Below are 20,230 nucleotides of genomic sequence, written 5' to 3'. Positions count from 1 at the left end.
TCAGTATAGAATAACACATACTGTTTTCAAGGGCACATTAAGCATTTACCAAGAGAGGCCAAATGCTGGCCTACAAAACTATATGGAACAAATATTCAAAGAACAAAATCACACACCACATAATTCAATTAGAAATCAATTTACAAAATGACAGGAAAAATAATATTTAAAATTAAACAACACATACTTTTAATAATCCAATTGTCAAGAAATATCAGGAAGGAAATTAGAAAATACTTTGAACTTAATAAAAAGCACCAAAATTTGTGGATACAGATAAAGCAGCACTTAGAAAATTTACAGCTTTAAATTCTTATGTGACAAAAGTAAAAAATCAATTATGTAAGCTTTTGCCTTAAGAATCCTGAAAAATAAGAACAAATTAAGCCCAAATAAGAATGAAGGAAATGGTAAAGTTTGTTGTTGTTTAGTTACTAAGTCGTGTCTGACTCTTTTGTGACCCCATGGACTATAGGACTCCAGGCTCCTCTGTCCATGGGATTTCTCTGGCAAGAACACTGGAGTGGGTTGCCATTTCCTTCTCCAGGGGATCTTCCTGACCCAGGGACTGAACTCATGTCTCCTGCATTGGCAGACAGATTCTTTACCAATGAGCCACCAGAGAAGGCAAAGGTAACATTAGAAAGCAATATAGTGGAAAACTGACAAATAGTACAGAAAAATGAACAAAAGTCAAATACTGATTCATTGAAAAAGTCAGTGAATTTGATAAGTATGTAGCTAGACTAATTAAGAATAAAACATAGAAGAGACAAATTATTAGTGTCAAGAATGAAACAGAAGTCATAATCACAGAGATTAAAAATATAAGTAAAAATATAATAAATGATGGGGCTTCCCAGGCGGCACAGTGGTAAAGAATCTGACTGCCAATGCAGGAGACACAAGAGACACAGGTTCAATCCCTAGGTTGGGAAGATCCCATAGAAGTGGCAACCTACTCCAGTATTCTTGCCTGGAAAACTCCAAGGAAAGAGGAACCTGGCATGCTATAGGCCACGGGGTCACAAAGAGTTGGACACAAGTGAGTGACTGAGTATGTACGTATGGACACATCTATACCCATGAGTTTAACTACTCAGCACTGTAAAACTTTCTTAAAAACACAAATTACCAAAACTGATTCCAAAATAATGGAAAATCCAAATAGACTTACATACAATAATTAAATTTATGGGCAAAGATTTCTCAAATAGGATGAAAAAGAGCACAAAAAATGTATTAGAATTCATCAAAGTTTTAAACTGCTACCTTCTGAAAGATACTTAAAAAATTTAACGTCAACTCAAACTGAGAAAAACTATTCACAGTACCTTCTTTCTAGCAAAAAAATTATATAAGAAAACATTAAGGACTCTTAATACAACCCAATGTTTCTAATTTGGGCAAAAAAATTGAACATATACATAAGAAGAGAAGATAATATGAACAGCTAATAAGCCTATGAAAAGATACTCATGATCAAGTTATCAAGGAAATACAAATGAAACTACATTGAGATACTACTTCTGGTCCTCTCAGTTCAGCTCAGTTCAGTCGCTCAGTCGTGTCCAACTCTTTGCGACCCCATGAATCGCAGCACGCCAGGCCTCCCTGTCCACCACCAACTCCCGGAGTTCGCCCAGACTCACATCCATCGAGTCAGTAATGCCATCCAGCCATCTCATCCTCTGTCATCCCCTTCTCCTCCTGCCCCCAATCCCTCCCAGCATCAGAGTCTGATCCTCCAGAGTGGCTAATATTAAAAATGACTGATAATACCAAGTGTTAGTAAGAATACAGAGTAACTAGAACTCTCATACAATGCTACTTGGAATGAAAAATGGTATAATCACTTTAGAACACAGTTTGACAGCTTCTTAAAAAGTTAAACATGCGCTTTCCATAAACTCAGGAGTTCTACTCCTAGGCACTTCATCAACATGATGAATGATACTGAATATGTTTACACAAAAACATGTATCTACACAAAGCACTTGTACGTGTAAATTCATAGTGGCTTTACTTCTCATAGCCTAAAGCTGAAAACAACTCAAATTCCCATCAATTGGTGAACAGATGAAATGTGGTAAATCCATAAATGAATACCACTCAGCAATACATGAAAATGAACCATAAAGCAAGCAACAACACTGATGAATCTCAACATCATGCTGAAGAAAACAGATGCAAAAAAGTACATACTTAGGTTTCCATCTATATGAAATTTTATAACAAGGAAAATGAACCTGCAGCAAAAGAAAGCAAATCAGTGGCTGCTTGGGGTCATGATTAGAGAGACTGGGGACTTATAGGGAAGAGACAAGGGAAACTTGGGGGAGTGACAGAAATTTTATCTTAATCATGGTGGTGGTTACAAGGATATATTAACTTGTCAAAACTCAATGAATTGTACAATTAAATCAAGTATATTGTGTTTAAGTTATTCCTAAATAGAGTTGGTTTGTAAACATATTATTAATAAAAAAACAAAATCCAAAGATGGGGTAAAATGATTTCTGATTTTATATTTTAAGAATGACTCCATCTGTTAGAATCAACAGCTAAAATAAGTTAACATGTATAACAATGTTTTAATAGTTGATTTTTCCAGGTTTATAGAAGCAGCTACTTAAGCTCTGTTTGTATTTCTCTGAACTGTACACTAAGACTTATTTTGAGATAGAGAAAAAATGAATAGAATTAACAAAGAAAGATTCAATCTTGAGTACCACATAACCCAGGAAAACTATGTTTTGTCTGTTTGGCCAATAGGCAGATAGGAATTAAAGCTGGGGAGTTCAGAGTCAATGCAAGTCTTCATAAAATCTTCAGCTAGCCAATGTATCATAATGCCTTTATACATTCACCATGAAATAAAATTTTCAAATACTTAACCCTAAACAACAATGAAATTTTAGAACAGCTATGTGTTTAAGTCCATTTATTAGGGGGTTGGAGAAAGAGTCTACATGATTTGCAGAGTCAAATAAACACACTTTGAATCCTACTCTGCCAATCCTGTTTGACCACAGGCATTCTGCCTGACCTCTCAGATTCAGTTTCCCAGTGTGTTTTACCTGACAGACAGCACTCAAAAATATCAATTCCTTTCCTGCCTACATAAAAGTAGAGTTATAATCAATGTGGTCCTTTGAGAATATTAATCTTTTGACAGAGTACAGGATACCATGGAAAAGAGAAAGAACCCCAGTGAAGAGGATTCAGAAATAAGATATAATAGCTTGAACCAAGAAGTAGCAATAGGAAATGAAAACAAGAGATGAGTGAAAAACATTCAGAATCAAGAAAGCATAGGATTGGGTATGAGGGCCAAGAACAAGAAAAGAATCAAAGATTTAGGCAAGTTACATCTACTTGAGCAGTGACATGATCACAGCTTGGATGCCTGATGACAAATCGTAAACTGACAAACAGTTGTTTCCCAGATATAATAGTTTGTTCTTTCTTAGACCACTTGGCTTTATTTCTTAAAGCAACAGAAATATAGTACAAACTACGTATGTAATTTTAGATTTTCTAATAGCCACCTTAAGAAGAAATAAGTAAAATTAATTTTATTACTATATTTCACTTATCCCAGTATACCCAAAATATTACCATTTCAACATGTAACCAATATTAAAATATTAATGAGATTTTACATCTTTCTTTGTATTTCATCTTCAAAATTAGATGCTGATTTACACTCACAGCACGACACAATTTGGACTAGCCTCACGAGTGGCTATCATTTTCAAAAGCACAGGCTTAGACTACAAGATACTATAAGTAATTTTTCTTCCTAGATGAATAGACAAACAAAATGTGGTATATTCATTCTATGTTACAATCAATAATAAAAAAGAACAGATTATAACATGGATGAATCAGAAATGCATTATGCTAAGTTAAATCAGACTCTAAGAAGTTACTATGTATTTCTATTTATATGACATTCTAGAAAAGGCCAAAATATAAGAATCAAAAACAGAAGAGTGGTTACCTAAGACTGGGAGTAGGGAGAGGACTAAATTCACAGAGAAATTTTTGGGGATGATGAAAGTCTTCTACAACTCAGTTGTGGCAATGGTTATATGATGATGCCCTTGTCAAAACTCACAGAATGGTATACAGTCATCCCTCAGCATGCACAGGGGATTGGTACTGCCAATCTAACGTGTACTCATAGGATGTGGTGAAACTGGAACCCTTATACACTGCTGTTAGAAATGTAAAAATGGTATAGGTGATTCGGAAAACAATCTGAAGTTCCTCAAAAGGCTAAACATAAGGTTGGGACCTCCCTGGTGGTCCGGTGGTTAGGAATCCACCTGCCAATGCAGGGCACGCAGGTTCAATCCCTGGACCGAGAGAATCCCACACGCTGTGGAGAAGCTAGGCCTGTGAGCCACAACTACTGAGCCTGTTCTCTAGAGCCCAAAGGACTGCATGCCACAACTACTGAAGCCCATGGGCCTAGGGCCTGTGTTCCGCAACAAGAGAAACCACCTAAACAAGAAGCCTGCGCAACACAAGGAAGAGTAGCCCCTGCCCGCTCCAACTAGAGAAAGCCTGCACGCAGCAATGAAGATACAGCATAGTCATAGATAAATAAAATAAAAAACAAACAAATAAAACATAAATCCAGTGATTCCACTCCTAGGCAAGAAAAACAAAAGAAAAACAAAAACATATATCCACACAAACACTTGTATATGCATGTTCATAGTACAGCATTATCCAAAACAGTTCCAAAACAGAAATAACTCAAATGTCCATAAACTGATAAACAGATAAATAAAATGTATTTTATTCATATACTCTATAACAAGGAATATTACTCTATAAAAAGCAATGGAGTCCTAACATATGCTACAATGTAGATGAAAAAAACATTAAGCAAAAATGTTGGTTTTGAAGTATCACACACTGTATGAGTCTACCTGTCCAGAAATGTCCAGAATAGGCAAATCTATCAAGACAGAAAATAAGTGAGAAGCCGCCTAGAGCTTGAGGGGATGGGGTGAAGTAGGTTGAGGTACTGTGGCTAAAGGGTACAGGGTGCCTTTCCAGGTGATGAAAACGTTCCAAACTTGACAGTGGTGACAGTTGCACGACTCTGTGAATACTCTGAAAGCCACCGAATTGTATACTTTAAAGGGTAACACGTATTGTATGTGAATTATATTTTAGTAATGCCACTAAAAAATACTGTTCTAATAACAGGGGAAGAGGTTTTAGGAAACACTAACAAAATAACTGTACCATGAAAAGTGGTGTCTAAGCAAACATGTGACTTTTGTGTTTTTGTGCATCTTTGGCATTAGGTTAGGAAAAAATAGAAAAATTATTACCCTTTCCACTGAAGACAACTGTTGCTGTAATCCATCACATTTTTTGTTTGCTTCTTCAAAAAGAGTTTTAAACTTTTCTGTTTGAGATTGTTGCAAATTAATTGTCCGCTGCTGTCTCACACAATCTTCTTCAAAATTTTTCAGTTGAGACTTTAAATCCTGAACTTCATCCTCCTATACAGTCATGAAATTATAGATTATATGAAGAAACACACAAGATTTGGTATCAAAACACAAAAGTAAAAATCATAAAACTGAAAACAGAAAGTAGCTTCATATGATCTTTTTATTTTAAAAGAAGTAATTTATTTTTAATTGGAGAAAAACTGCTTTACAATGTGTTAGTTTCTGCTACACATCAACATGAATCAGCAATTGCTTCCCTCTCTCTTGAAACTCCTTCTCTCCTCCCATCCCATCCCAGACCTCTTGGTTGTCACAACAGAGCGTCTGGGTTTGAGCTCCCCGCATCATCAACAAACTGGCTATCTATTTTACATGTGGTAATGTATATGTTCAGTGTTACTCTTTCAATTCGTCTGCTCCCTCCCCTTCCCACACTGTGTCCACAAGTCTGTTCTCTATGTCTGCATCTCCATTGCTGCCCTGCAGACAGGTTCATCCATATTATCTTTCTAGTGCATTAATATACAATATTTGTTTTTCTCTTTCTGACTTACTTCACTCTGTATAGTAAGCTCCAAGTTGATCCATTTCATTAGGACTGACTCAAATGTGTTCCTTTTTATGGCTGAGTAATATTCCATTATATGATCTTTGATGAGATATTTATACTCATTTCTTAAAGAAAAATAAATTACATTCCATTTTCTGCCTCAAAAATGGAATTCAGATATTTTATTTCTGTTTAATATTATTAGCTTACACATCTCAGTCTAATATACAGCATTCTAATTGCTAACATAAAACTCTTCAGCTCTGGAAATTCAACATCTCAGAACAAAGTTCAGTATTTATACACAATTATTGAATGTAAAAGTTAACTGTGAATTATACCTCAGTGAAGCTATTTTTAAAATAAAATTGAAAACTGCTCCTAAAATGTCTTTGACTATAAGAGCATTTATTCTGAAAGGTTTTAAAAACTTACCGTTTTATTGCGTTCACAGACAACATTATCCAATTCTTCCTGCATAACACGGAGTTTGGCCTTCAGAAATCTAATCTGTGCTTCTGCATCAATAATAATATATATTGTCTTTCATTGAATCTAAGATGCCATCAATTGTAAAACAGACTATTATTTTATGAAGGAAAAAAGTGCTCAAGATGAAGAGTCTAATAGGAGATCCCTTTTAGGAAACACTGAAGAAAACACTAAAGACACAATCCCTAATGTGGAGGCAAATGAAAAATCTACCCAGGTATAAAAGGAACTATATATATCTCAATATAAAAAGAGTAAAGAAAGAAAGGGGGGAAAAATCAAAAATCTTTCCTGAGAATCGGAACTAAAAGCCAGTAGTTTACAGACTGAATTCATACTTACCTATGTCATTCAAAACACCTCAAGCAGAATTTAAAGTGGTTTCAGGTCAATAATGCTCCCAAAGTGTTTGGCAGAAACAAACACAAATCCTCTCTAGCAAAACTCAACTTCAGTCCCAACTACTGCAATCATCAAATGCCACTGACTGCAACACACATCCCAATTTCACCTAAGTTAACATGTAGTGTATGTGTCTGAGAAGCAGAAAAATACACAAATACCTTACTGCTGAAGCTTTTTTCCCCACAAACCCCTAATTAAGATCTACTTTTAGTATTTCATTGCTAGCAAAAGTTCTTTATTCAATAACATCAGTAAACCTTTGCAGTTTTTAGGCGTATAAAAGTACATAAAGTGAAAACTGAACTTGGAACTCACTCATAATTCATCCAGTCATTAATTTAAAAGATATACATTAAGTCTCTACTACATTTCAGGCATAATACGGATATTGTTAAGACAAGCTTTGCCTTCATGAAGCTTATCTTAAGTAAACAATCTTAATATTCAGTCTCTGAAAGATCATTAGGACAAACCCCACAGAGCACACACGTCTCCACACATACTTCCTGCTTCAAAGCTCTTGTTATAAACTGTCCCCAGCATTACTTGGAACTGATGAACTATGGTTGGCTCTAGCCACACCTAGATTTCTCCAGCCTTGACTCTCTTCTAGCCTCCAGGTTAGCAGAGGACAGAAGGGAAACAATCCATCTCTTCTCTCCCCAACTCTAACTTCAGTAGTATCATCAAGGAGCTGAGTGCTCTGTCTCTGGAGGTACACAGCATTAACCTCCCTCTCATCGCACTCCAACTTTAGTCTTACAAAGCAGTGCTTTGTATACTTAATTACATTTTGTACACTTACACAACTTTAAACTTACAAAGGAGTCTTACAAAGTTTTGTGCTACTAAACTACTTTTTTATTGCTTCCTTCCACACATAACCCAGCCATTCTAGGTAATCATGTGGAATAGGCAAGAACTCCCTAAAAGGGGAGACACCTTGGTCAAAGACTGTGAACAGAGAAGGATGCAAAAGTGGCAGAGAGGTCATTAAGCAATAAGAAACAAAGCAGCAATTTAAGGTAGTCTGTGCCAGTTCTTATACCTGGGCGGAGGAACTCTCTAACAAGGCCATGAGTGACTATTAACTGAGTAACAGCCAATATCTGACCACTTAGTCCTTGAAGGCATCTTGAGGCATGAAGGTAATTTTTTCTTTCACTTGCCTTCATTCTTAATGATTAGCCTCAGAAAGCTTGGATAGGTTAGTAAACGTAACAAATGCATAAATGAATTATTCCTCATTTATGACTAATTAGCAGCAGCAGCATAATAATCATTATACATGTAAATCAATAAGATTTTCACAGAATCAGAATATTAAACATAAACTTCATGATCATCTAATATTAATACAAACTGCTAAATTTTCAAGTGAAGACATTGCTATTATAGAGGGACTAAGCAGTATCCCTGAACCCAGTTAATTACAGTTCAACATTAACTATGTTCATATAAACTCAACTGTATTGTTTTTTATGTAAATAGAATAGGTGGCACGTCATAAATTCAACAATTTTAGAGGCACTACCGGTAACTAACATAATGTTTTTGATGACTCAGACTAAGTATTTTTCTAGTGGTATGCAGAGAATGAGTTTGTAAGAAAGAAATCAGTATCAGGGCTAGTGCACTGGGACGACCCAGAGGGATGGTATGGGGAGGGAGGAGGGAGGAGGGTTCAGGATGGGGAACACATGTATACCTGCGGTGGATTCATTTTGATATTTGGCAAAACTAATACAATTATGTAAAGTTTAAAAATTAAATAAAATTTAAAAACAAAACAAAACAAAAAAAATAAATAAAAGCATAAAAAAAATAATATTCATTAGAAAATTCATTATTTTACTTGATGCTAATCAATAATTCATTTATCCTTTAACACATGTTAATTTAATACACAATAAAGAGAATTCAGTAACATCAAATGAAAGGAATTCAAAGAGACATTTTTAAAAAATTATTTCAATGTTTTAATAATAAGCTATGGGGCATTTATTTAACTTTAGTTGAAAATGGGTCAATGAAACTAATCCTAGATAGTTCTTTTTAGTTTTACTTTTTATAATAGAAAATATCAAACATATATAAAAGTAGTGAGACGGGTTCAGTGAAACTCTGCTTACCCATCATCCATTTTTAACAATTACAAACTTAAAAGCAATTTTATTTCATCTATCAAACAAATGCAAAACATCACAATACATTTTCTAAATACAAGAAAAATTGTTCTCAGTGTTGCTTTTTTAAGCAATTGTGATAGAAGAATAAATATAAACAAAAAACCTACCTGTTCCAATGTCTTCACTAACACCAGAAAAAATATCATCATTTATAAAATCAGGTAAGCCTTCTTCCTCTAGTTGCCCTTCAATCTTGCTAATTGTTTTTGCAAGAGAAAAGTCTGAGAAATCCTCTGGAATGGCAACATCACTGGCAGTCTGCACATGAGAGTATTTCAATTTTACACTAAAAAAAAAAAAGAAATATATATATATGTGTGTGTGTATATATATATATATATATAAAATATAAAAAGTAGATACGATTCCCAGATATGACCTTTATTCAAATTAAAAAGCAGATCAAAATTATTATTATAAATTTTAAGTTTATCATGATATCTACAATTGATACTTTCAAGGACTATACTACAAGAGATTTAGTAGACTTTTAATCTTTATGACAATCACAGAGCTGGAGAAGGCTTTATGATGCCAGTTACTCTAGACATTGACAATGTAAAAAAAATAAACAGAAACCTCAATTAAACACTATGGCAAAACCAATACAAGATTGTAAAGTAAATTAGCCACCAATTAAAATAAATAAGTTTACATCAAAAAAATAAATAAATAAAGAGAAGACTAAAATCATAAAAAAAAAAAAACACACACACACACAGTCAGGAGACCAGGAGGGGCAACTTTCACACCATGCGACAACAGCAAAGCCCAAGAGTGTAAAGAAAGACTCCTCTTCCTTTCCAGCTACAGCTCCGCTGATGAAAAGCCTTTGTTCCCTACAGCCTTCCCAGCTTCCTTTTCCCCCTAAGAAAGAGTTACCCTCGCCTTGCTGTGCAGGGACTTGCATGTGGCTCACCATGGTGACAGATCCCAAAGTGCAGTTCTCTCCTGATTCCAAACAAACCCATTTTTTGCTAAAGAATTATGTGTTTTAGGTCAGCACTCTCAACCGAACACCAAAACTAAGAGTACTGAACTTGGCCTCCCAGGTCAAATACAGACTATGGCTTTTAATTTTACCTGCTGCTGGAAAAGAACTGTACAATTTGATATCACTCTAGCCATAAGTCTGCAAACACTGAAGAACAATACGTCTTGAGAAACAATTGCAGAGTAAAGACTTCTTAGCTCAAACTCCACATATTTTTCCACCTAAAGAAACATTATAAGCAGGATCAAAATCTACCAAAAAGTTGTGTTTTGATTTTAAGGGGAGAAATATGAAATAAAAGTCACTATCAAAGGCATTGAGGAATGGGCCAAGACTAACTCATTCAGTCTGTTTCTGAAAGCCTTACTTTTAACTTTAAAGCCTAACTCACTTTTAACACATAAGCAAAGGCTTTACAATTCTTTTGGGAAAAGAACCTTTTATTTAAAATGTAAACTTGAAGTCTGAAAATAAGATAACCCTTTCCAGTTATGTATGTACTTATGTATTCAGCATATGTTCTCTTTTCTTCTATCCATTTTAGATTTTTTTCTTCCTTATCCTTTCACCCTGTGTTTCTGGTCTCTTATATTCAAAAAACAAAAACTTTACTTGGCTTTTCTTGGTGAAGGTGAAAGAAGAGAGTGAAAAAGCTGGCTTAAAACTCAACATTCAAAAAACTAAGATCATGGCATCAGGTCCAATCACTTCACGGCAAATAGATGAGGAAAAAGTGGAAACAGTATCAGATTTCATTTTACTGGGCTCCAAAATCCCTGCGGACAGTGATGGCAGCCATGAAATGAAAAGATGCTTGCTCCTTGAAAGAAAAGCTATGACATACCTAGACACCATATTAAAAAGCAGAGACATTAGTCAAAGCTATGTTTTTTCTAGTAGTCATGTATGGATGTGAGAGGTGAAGCATAAAGAAGGCTGAGTGAGCACCAAAGAATTGATGCTTTCAAACTGTGGTGCTGGAGAAGACTCTTCAAGAGTCCCTTGGACAGCAAGGAGGTCAAACCAGTCAATCCTAAATCAACCCTGAATATTCACTGGAATGACTGATGCTGAAGCTGAAGCTCCAATACTTCGCCACCTGATGTAAAGAGTCAACTCACTGGAAAGGACCCTAATGTTAGGAAGATTGAGGGCAAGAGAAGAAGAGGCCTCAGAGGATAAGATGGTTGGATGGCATCACTGACTCAATGGACATGAGCTTGAGCAAATTCTGGGAGACAGTGAATGACAGGGAAGCCTGGCAAGCTGCAGTTCATGGGGTCGCAGTCAGACACAACTTGGCAACTGAACAATGACAAAAATACACAAGGATTAACAAAGATTTTCCAGAATTATAATGCAGTTATCAGTTTGAATAAGCAATAGACATGTAAAATTAATAATTTACTGTGAATTAGAAGCTGGTTGGTACAATCCACTGCAGGTGTGAGACTCCTTTTCAAGAAGGTCTACTATTCTAAAGAATCCCTTGGGTCTCCTTTTAGTGCTTAAAGTACTAAAAATAGTCTTGAAAGTTTTTTCACCCAAAACAATAGAATGTAAATTACAACTATACTGTAGTTTTATTGAGAGCATGCCAAAATCATTCTATATCTCAATATACACAATAATGCATGGTGTTCAAAAAGTATAAGACTATTCAGTCTATTTGAGAGAACTAGGCAGAAACAGCATCTAGGTTCTAGTTTCTGATCTAAGAAAATAACTAGCTAAAAATAACAGTTAAAAATTTTGAAATGTGGCATTTTTGCTTATCTAATCAAATATTTCTGATTAGAAGATGCTTTAAATTACTAACTGTGGAGAAAAATGTAGAGTGTAATTTTGTATCTTTTGGGATATAAAAAGATCCAAAGAAACAAAACTTACTAGTTAAGAACAATGATACTGTAAATTATGAAACTAAAAAAAGAAAGTAATAATTTAAAAAACTGTACTATACCTTGATTTCCTTCCTTTACTTGCAGAGTATAGTTTGTTTTGAACTTTGTTTATGGGATCAACATTTTTGGTCTTTGGCTAAAGGATAAGAATTTAAATGACTGATTAATTAATTACATTCTAATCAGTTGCCTAGGAAGGCAATTACGTAATACACAGAATCACTAGTTTGCTACATAGAATTCCTATTTTCACATAATTAATAAAACTGTATTTTAAGGAATCCAGAATTGTATAGCTAGAAAAGACCTAGTTATTACTAGGACCAAGAGATTTAAAGATAAGAAAATGAGTCCCAAAGATTTGAAGATATTCAGCTAGTTAGCAGAATGTTCAACTGGATGTTCTGATTTACAGAATTTACTTCTCATCAATTCTTGTTCGGACACGTCTCCACGTATACTATTCCCTGGGTCAAAGATCCCCATGGGTGGAATCTGTACATCCCAGTATGCCCAGCACCTGGAATAGTGATCTCTACACACAGTAAATATTTAAACAAACAAATAAACCTCCCAAATTGCCTTCATTGTATATAAATTCTTTTCTTTTTCAGATCTTCCATCTAATAAATTTGGGCTTCAGAGAGAAAACTAAAAATTAATGTATCTTCAAACTGTTCAGTGAAACTATGAGACAAAAAAGGATTCAATTTATTTTATGAGCAATATTTCATAAACGCATATCTTTTAAATAACAAGGCTAATATTCTATTTCTATAGAATCATACGGTTTTGTCTAAGAAAAATACTAAAAGCCAACCTATATTCTACAGAATGTAATCACATTTCCAAAAAGTTTAAATTCATACCTTAGTTTCTGAATGTAAATGAACTGTCCCTTCAGATAATGGACGTCTACAGATAAAAAATAAACATCATATATTAATAGTAGATGGTACTAAACTGAGACAGAATAAAATTCAACAGCAATTATATCTGAAAGGAAAATATATAAAACTATCAAGTAGACTTTGCTATAATTCTAATTATACACATGTTAACTTACTTTGAGTGAGTGTCACAAACAAGAAAAGTGCTTTGGTCAAATAATTCGTCTTTGGGAAGAAACACTAAAGTGCCAATTTTTTTGTAGGAAAATGTAGCACAAATTTTAATGAATTGAAATCACAATGAGTGATACTGGCTTCACACGGGAATCATCTATTTTACAAAATGATTCACCACAGGGCTTTACATTGTGAAGTCACTCAGTGTTATTGTTTGTCTCACACATTTAAAAACGTAAAAACTTGATCAGTGTGTTCTTCCCCACTATATCATGAACTCCACGAGGGTAGCAATCATACTTCTGCCTGAGTTCACTGCTCTACGTCTAGTCCTTGGCATAGTACCTGGCACATAAGCTCTTAAATTGGCACTAAATAAATATTTGTTAAGTGTATAAATAAATATATCTAAAATACATTTTTTATGCAGTTTGGGGAATATGTTTGTAGCTTAAAACACATAATGTTTATGGGAGTCTGCAAACTACAGCCCAAGGTTTAATCACCCACATCCATTTACGTACACACTGTCCACATCTGCTTTCGCACTACAACAGCCAATCTGTAGTTGTGACAAAGACTGTATAGCCCACAAACCTAAAAATATTTACTATCTGGCTCTTTATAGAAAAAATCTGCCTACCCATGACCGATTTTCCAGATCATCCCCAACACATGTATTAATATTTCTAAAACCCAACCACTTCAGTACCTATCATTGCTATTAAAAAAAACCAAAAGCCCTCTGTATATTCTGAGGACTCCTAACCAAAGTAGAGAACATACAAACAAAATTACTTTCTATCGGATGCCACCTACAGTCACCTAATAGCTATACTTTTTGTTCAATGCTAAACACAAAGATATACTTAAGATAGATATTAAATACAGCCTCTTAAAGAACTAGAAACTGCTCTGTAAAGGGGGGGAAAAGGCCTTCAAATATCTTAAAATTAGAGACCAAAGACTCATTCTCATATATGACATGAAAATGCTTCCAAACTTTATTTATTTGGCTGTGCCAGGTCTTAGGTGTGGCATGCAGGGCATTAGGGATCTAATTCCTCCACCAGGGATTCAAGCCTGACCCCCTGCATTGGGAACATGCAGTCTTAGCCATTGGACCACCAGGGAAGTCTGTTTCCAAATTTTATACAAGATTAAGTGATCTCTTTAAATCATTCTTATTTTAAATCAGTATTTGCCATTTCCTTACATTTTTCTACATCTTCCATCTCCCCCTGCCCACCTACCATATACATATTCATAAGGACCAAAGACATTTAACAGTTATCTGTCTCCCTCAGGTTTAGCAGAGTGCTACTACTTTGTTAGTGTATTTCATGAAAGATAATTTCCACAGTATTCAGATTATTTTTGGTAAACTTCTTGTAAGATTTGTGTGTAATGGGATTAAAATAACTTGTGTGGTAAACCCTGCTTCCAGCAGACTGAAGGACAGGCATGCTATACTATCAGGAAACTGAGGTCTGGTTTACCTACCATATTCACACAGGGGAAGTAACCCTGGATGTTGAAGACCTATTACAATAAATAGTCTGACTACAATAATTTAATTCAATTATCACTGTTCCAAGCTGAAACAGATTGTCGCTTCACAGAATTATCTCCCATCTTTAATTTCCAACCATCAAGTGCCATGTTTGACATGGCAAAAGCCATCTGTTCAAATACTAGCATTAAAAAAAAATGGCCACCTGATCTAGGTAAGCAGAGGTGTTATCACCACTTTGCACTTAAGGAAAATTTAGTGAAAGAAAAACAACAGATTTATTTTCATGCTTGTAAAATCAGTCTCTCACTTGTTTCAACAGAAACCAGGGATTAGCAGTTGTTAACATTATTTCAATCTTTTTTATTTACTGGATAAAAACTGTAATTAATGGTAACTGAATTTTGGAATTTTGGTAACTATTAAACACTATGTTCCATAAAATATCAGAAAGCATTATGTACAATATGGATATGTAGTTTCATGTTATATATTATATATATACACACACAATGTATATATCAAATGATGATATAAAGATATCTTTATGGAAAAAAATTTTAATTTCAAAACATATTAAAAATATGTTCTTTTAATACATTAGGCATTAACTCCTTGGGAGCAGAACCTAGTCTGTTTATTCACCCCAGTGTACCACCAATACATTAATTGTTCAAAATTTGTTATGACCTAATTTATTTTTGGCACTAATCAGATCAGATCAGATCAGTCACTCAGTCGTGTCTGACTCTTTGTGACCCCATGAATCACAGCACGCCAGGCCTCCCTGTCCAACACCAACTCCTGGTGTTCACTGAGACTCATGTCCATCGAGTCAGTGATGCCATCCAGCCATCTCATCCTCTGTCATCCCCTTCTCCTCCTGCCCCCAATCCCTCCCAGCATCAGGGTGTTTTCCAATGAATCAACTCTTCGCATGAGGTGGCCAAAGTACTGGAGTTTCAGCTTTAGTATCATTCCTTCCAAAGAAATCCCAGGGCTGATCTCCAGAATGGACTGGTTGGATCTCCTGGCAGTCCAAGCGACTCTCAAGAGTCTTCTCCAACACCACAGTTCAAAAGCATCAATTCTTTGGCACTCAGGCTTCTTCACAGTCCAACTCTCACATCCATACATGACCACAGGAAAAACCATAGCCTTGACTAGACGACCTTTGTTGGCAAAGTAATGTCTCTGCTTTTGAATATGCTATCTAGGTTGGTCATAACTTTCCTTCCAATAGTGTTCATTATTTTTTTTCAGGCTTACTGAAATAAAATTCATACATGGTAAAATATACCTCTTTAGGTGTACATTTCTATAAATTTTACAAAATTATATGTCATGTAACCATCACCACAACCAAGATAAAGAACATTTCCATCATCCCAAAAAGTTCCCTTGTGCTCTGCTGTAGTTAATTCCTTTCCCAAGTCCCACATAACCACTAATTCAATTTCTGTCCCTATATTTTTACCTTTTTCAGAATGTCAAATAAATGAAATCATACAGTATATACATTTTTCAGTCTATCTTCTTTTACTCAGCATCCATGTTGTTGCTGTTATCAGCAGTTCATTGCCTTTAATTGCAAAGAAAGACTCAATTACATGGATATACCATAATTTGTTTATCCATTCACCACTTTGATCGATGTTTGAGTTGTTCCCAGTTTGGGCAATTATGAATAAAATGGCTATAAATGTTTGCATGCACGTTTTTTCTTGGACACATGTCTTCATTTTTCTTGGGTATATAGCTAGAGAGGAACTGCTGGACTGTATGCAATAATTATTCTTGACTAAATGGATAAGGTCTCAATATTTCAAATATGAGCCAAATATACTGCCACTTAAGTAATACGGCTTTGCTGTTTCTAAGGCCTTTAAGGTGTTTAAACATTAAAGTCTCTCTGTGCAACTCTCAATGTCTGCTTCTTCATCTTAGAAGACTGGGAGATCTCACAGCTATTCTAAGATTTAAAGAATCACAAGCAGGTTTAGTCCACCATTCTTAATGTTCTTTTGCTGATAACGCTCTCAAAAGTTTCTTACCCATTTGATTCCAGTCAGTTACATGTGCCATTACCACACTCATAACTCTAAGACTGCTTCTTTACCCTAAACTCCTCTCTCTCTCCCTTCCTCCCACCTCTTCCCCCAAACTCAGTTGAAAAATAGTTTACTTTGAGGTTGTCAAGTTTCTATAAGGGGACTACTACCTTTAGTTAGATCTTTAATCTGAGACATTTTATCCAAATGGATAGGTTCACTAGGTGTAATTTAAAATGATCCTTGCCCTCAAAAACCTTAATCCACTGGCAACTTTTATCAATAGTTGTGATAAAAGTTTTTTATCACTTTATTTTAAGTCTGACCTTTGCCACAAAGGTGAGCTTTAATATTTAATAGACTTTTATCCCTTAAACATTTTTTCAATTTTATCTCATAATTTTTTAGGTCTAAAAGCAGTTAACTGGGAGGAGCTAAGATGGCGGAGGAGTAGGACAGGGAGAACACTTTCTCCCCAACAAATTCATCAAAAGAGCATTTAAACATCGAGTAAATTCCACAAAACAACTTCTGAATGCCGGCAGAGGACATCAGGCACCCAGAAAAGCAATCCAAGTCTTCGAAAGGAGGTAGGAAAAAATACAGAAGACAAAAAAAGAGAAAAAAAAGGGAAGGACGGAGTTCCGTCCCGGGAAAGAAGTCTTAAAAAGAGAGAAGTTTCCAACACCAGGAAACCTTCTCACTGCCGAATCTGTGCCAAGCCTTGGAAGCACAGAGGGCAACATAACAGGGAGGAAAAATAAACAAACAGTTAAAACCTGCAGATTGCAAGCCCTATGGTAACTCCCCCAGCAGAGAAGCAGCGCAGACGCCTGCACACGCCACTAGCAAGTGGGGGCTGGGCAGGGAGGCGCGGCACGGGCTGCATAGCTTAGAGTAAGGATCTGGCCTGAATACCCCGAGGGCTATCTGAGCGAAATAATTTGGGCTAGCAAACCAGACTGTGGGATATCTACCACGCGAAAAGCCAGCCCTAACCTAAGACACCGCCAGGCCCACGCATGGAACAAAGGACTGAACAGAGATAGCCAGCTGCAGACCATCCCCCTCCACTGACAGGCAGCCAGAGCTGGAAGGGGGCAATCGCAGCCCCAGAGAGACATTATCTATAAAACTGTAAGCAGGCTTTTTTGCTAACTAAAACTTCCTGGGGGTCTGGACGGTCAACATCCGTCTGAGAAGGTGCGCCGGTTGTACACCTAGATAACCAAGCGGCAGGGAGGCGATAAGTCGCAGCAATCGCGCTCGCCAAACACCTCATCACCTGAGCTGCTCGGACCTGGGAAGGGCACAAAACGCAGGCCCAACCGAGTCTGGGCCTCTGAGGACTACCCGAGTGCCTGAACCTGAGCGGCTTGGACCTGGGAGGTGCAGGCAGCCCAGGGCCGGCCTCGGATGGTTCCTGGTGGAGCAACCTAGAGCCTGAGCAGTGTGGGCAGGGAGGCTACACGCGCCATGAACAGGGCAGACCCAGTGTGTCTGAGGGCACTGCAAGCACACACCAGTGTTATTTGTTTGCAGCGTCCCTCCCTCCCCACAGCGCGACTGAACAAGTGAGCCTAAAAAAAAAAAAAAGTGTCCACCACCGTCCCCTTTGTGTCAGGGCAGAAACCAGACACTGAAGAGACCAGCAAACAGAAGAAGCTATAACAGAGGGAACCACCTTGGAAGCTACAGGCAATAGATTAAACCCTGTGGTTAGTACCAACTACATAGGAAGGGGCCTACAGATCTTGAGAAATGTAAGTGGGACCAAGGAACTAGCCGAAAATGAACTGACCCCACAATACTCACAACAAAACCAGAGAAAGTCCTAGATATATTTTTACTATTTTTACGATCATTCTTTCTTTTTTTTTTTTAATTAAAAAAAATTTTTAAGTCCCCTATTATTCCTTTAATTTTCACTTTTATGACCTATTACTTAGCAAAAAAAAAAAAAAAGACCCCTTTTTAAAGCAAACTTCATATATATATTTTTTATAATTTTTGTGACCTTGTTTTTTTTTTCTTCTTTTCTTTAACACTGTATTTTTGAAATTCCAATCTCTACTCTAGATTTTTAATTTTAGCTTTTTGGTATTTGTTATCAATTTTGTACCTATATTTTTTTTTATAATTTTTGTGACTATTTTTTTTTTCTCTTTCTCTTCTTCTTTTCTATAACATTGTATATCTGAAATTCTAAACTCTACTCTAGATTTTCAATTTATCCTTTTTGGTATTTGTTATCAATTTTGTACCTATATTTTCTTTATAATTTTTGCGACTTTGTTTGTTTGTTTTTCTCTCTTTCTTTTTCTTCTTCTTTTTTTTAACATTGTATTTTTGAAATTCCAAACTCTACTCTAGATGTTTAACTTTTGCTTTTCGGTATTTGTTATCAATTTTGTACCTATATTTTCTTTATAATTTTTGTGACTTTGTTTTTGTTTTTGTTTCTCTCTTTCTTTTCCTTCTTCTTTTCTTTAACACTGTATTTTTGAAATTCCACACTCTACTCTAGATTTTTAATTTTTGCTTTTATGTATTTGTTATCAATTTTGTACCTTTAAGAACCCAATCTTCAGTACCCATTTTTCACTAGGGAGCAAGATTAGTGGCTTGACTGCTCTCTCTCCCTTTGAACTCTCCTTTTTCTCCACCGGGTCGCCTGAGTCTCCTCCCTAACCCCTCTCTACTCTACCCAACTCTGAATTTCTGTGTGTTCCAGACGATGGAGAACACTTAGGGAACTGATTATTGGCTGGATCTGTCTCTCTCCTTTTCATTTCCCCCTTTTATCCTCCTGGCCACCTCTGTCTTCTTCCTCCTTCTTCTCTTCTCTGTATAACTCCGTGAACATCTCTGAGTGGTCCAGTTGTGGAGTGCACATAAGGAAGTGATTACTGGCTAGCCCACTCTCTCCTCTATTGATTCCACCTCATCTCATTCGGGTCACCTCTAACTCCCTCCTCCCTCTTCTCTTCTCCATGTAACGCTGTGAACCTCTCTGGGTGACCCTCATGGTGGAGAAACTTTTCATCTTTAACGTAGATGTTTTATCAATGGTGCTGTATAGAAGGAGAAGTTTTGAAACCACTGTAAAAATAAGACCGATAACTGGAAGCAGGAGGCTTAAGTCCAAACCCTGACTCCAGGGAACTCCTGACTCCAAGGATCATTAATTGACAGGAGCTCATCAAACGCCTCCATACATACACTGAAACCAAGCACCACACAAGGGCCAACAAGTTCCAGGGCAAGACATACCAAGCAAATTCTCCAGCAACACAGGGACACAGCCCTGAGCTCCAAGATACAGGCTGCCCAAAGTCACCCCAAAACCATAGACATTTCATAACTCATTACTGGATACTTCATTGCACTCCAGAGAGAAGAAATCCAGCTCCACCCACCAGAATGCCAACACAAGCTTCCCTAACCAAGAAACCTTGACAAGCCACCTGTACAAACACACACACAGCGAGGAAAAGCCACAATAAAGAGAATCCACAAACTGCCAGAATACAGAAAGGACACCCCAAAATCAGCAATTTAAACAAGATGAAGAGACAGAGG

General features: G+C 36.3%; 1 protein-coding gene across 33 annotated transcripts in view; it reads right to left on the bottom strand.

Moving 5' to 3' along the window:
• TEX9 (testis expressed 9) overlaps positions 1–20,230 on the bottom strand; it is a 231,209-nt gene that overhangs the window by 56,990 nt on the left and 153,989 nt on the right. For 11 of the 33 annotated variants that reach the window (XR_015134596.1, XR_015134597.1, XM_086321131.1 and 8 more), the window contains 6 exons: positions 12,887–12,932; positions 12,077–12,153; positions 9,227–9,405; positions 6,469–6,551; positions 6,038–6,158; positions 5,358–5,531 (listed from right to left, as the gene is read on the bottom strand). Coding sequence is in view for 22 of the 33 variants with exons in the window: in XM_086321131.1 (XP_086177257.1) it covers positions 5,358–5,531; positions 6,038–6,158; positions 6,469–6,494 (321 nt within the window). In the remaining 11 variants the exon portion in view is untranslated. Of the gene's footprint in view, positions 1–5,357; positions 5,532–6,037; positions 6,159–6,468; positions 6,589–9,226; positions 9,406–10,202; positions 10,305–12,076; positions 12,154–12,886; positions 12,933–16,074; positions 16,180–20,230 lie in introns of those variants that run through there. The other 22 variants (XR_015134589.1, XR_015134590.1, XR_015134588.1 and 19 more) reach the window with 8 other exon arrangements.

This window comes from Bos grunniens, chromosome 10 (genome assembly GCF_055505025.1).
Source record: "Bos grunniens cultivar Pamir isolate PY7600 chromosome 10, Bosgru_T2T1.0, whole genome shotgun sequence".
Classification (NCBI taxonomy): domain Eukaryota; kingdom Metazoa; phylum Chordata; class Mammalia; order Artiodactyla; family Bovidae; genus Bos; species Bos grunniens.
The sequence above is the reverse complement of the archived record's forward strand: the minus strand, read 5'-3'. Positions and strand labels throughout refer to the sequence as shown.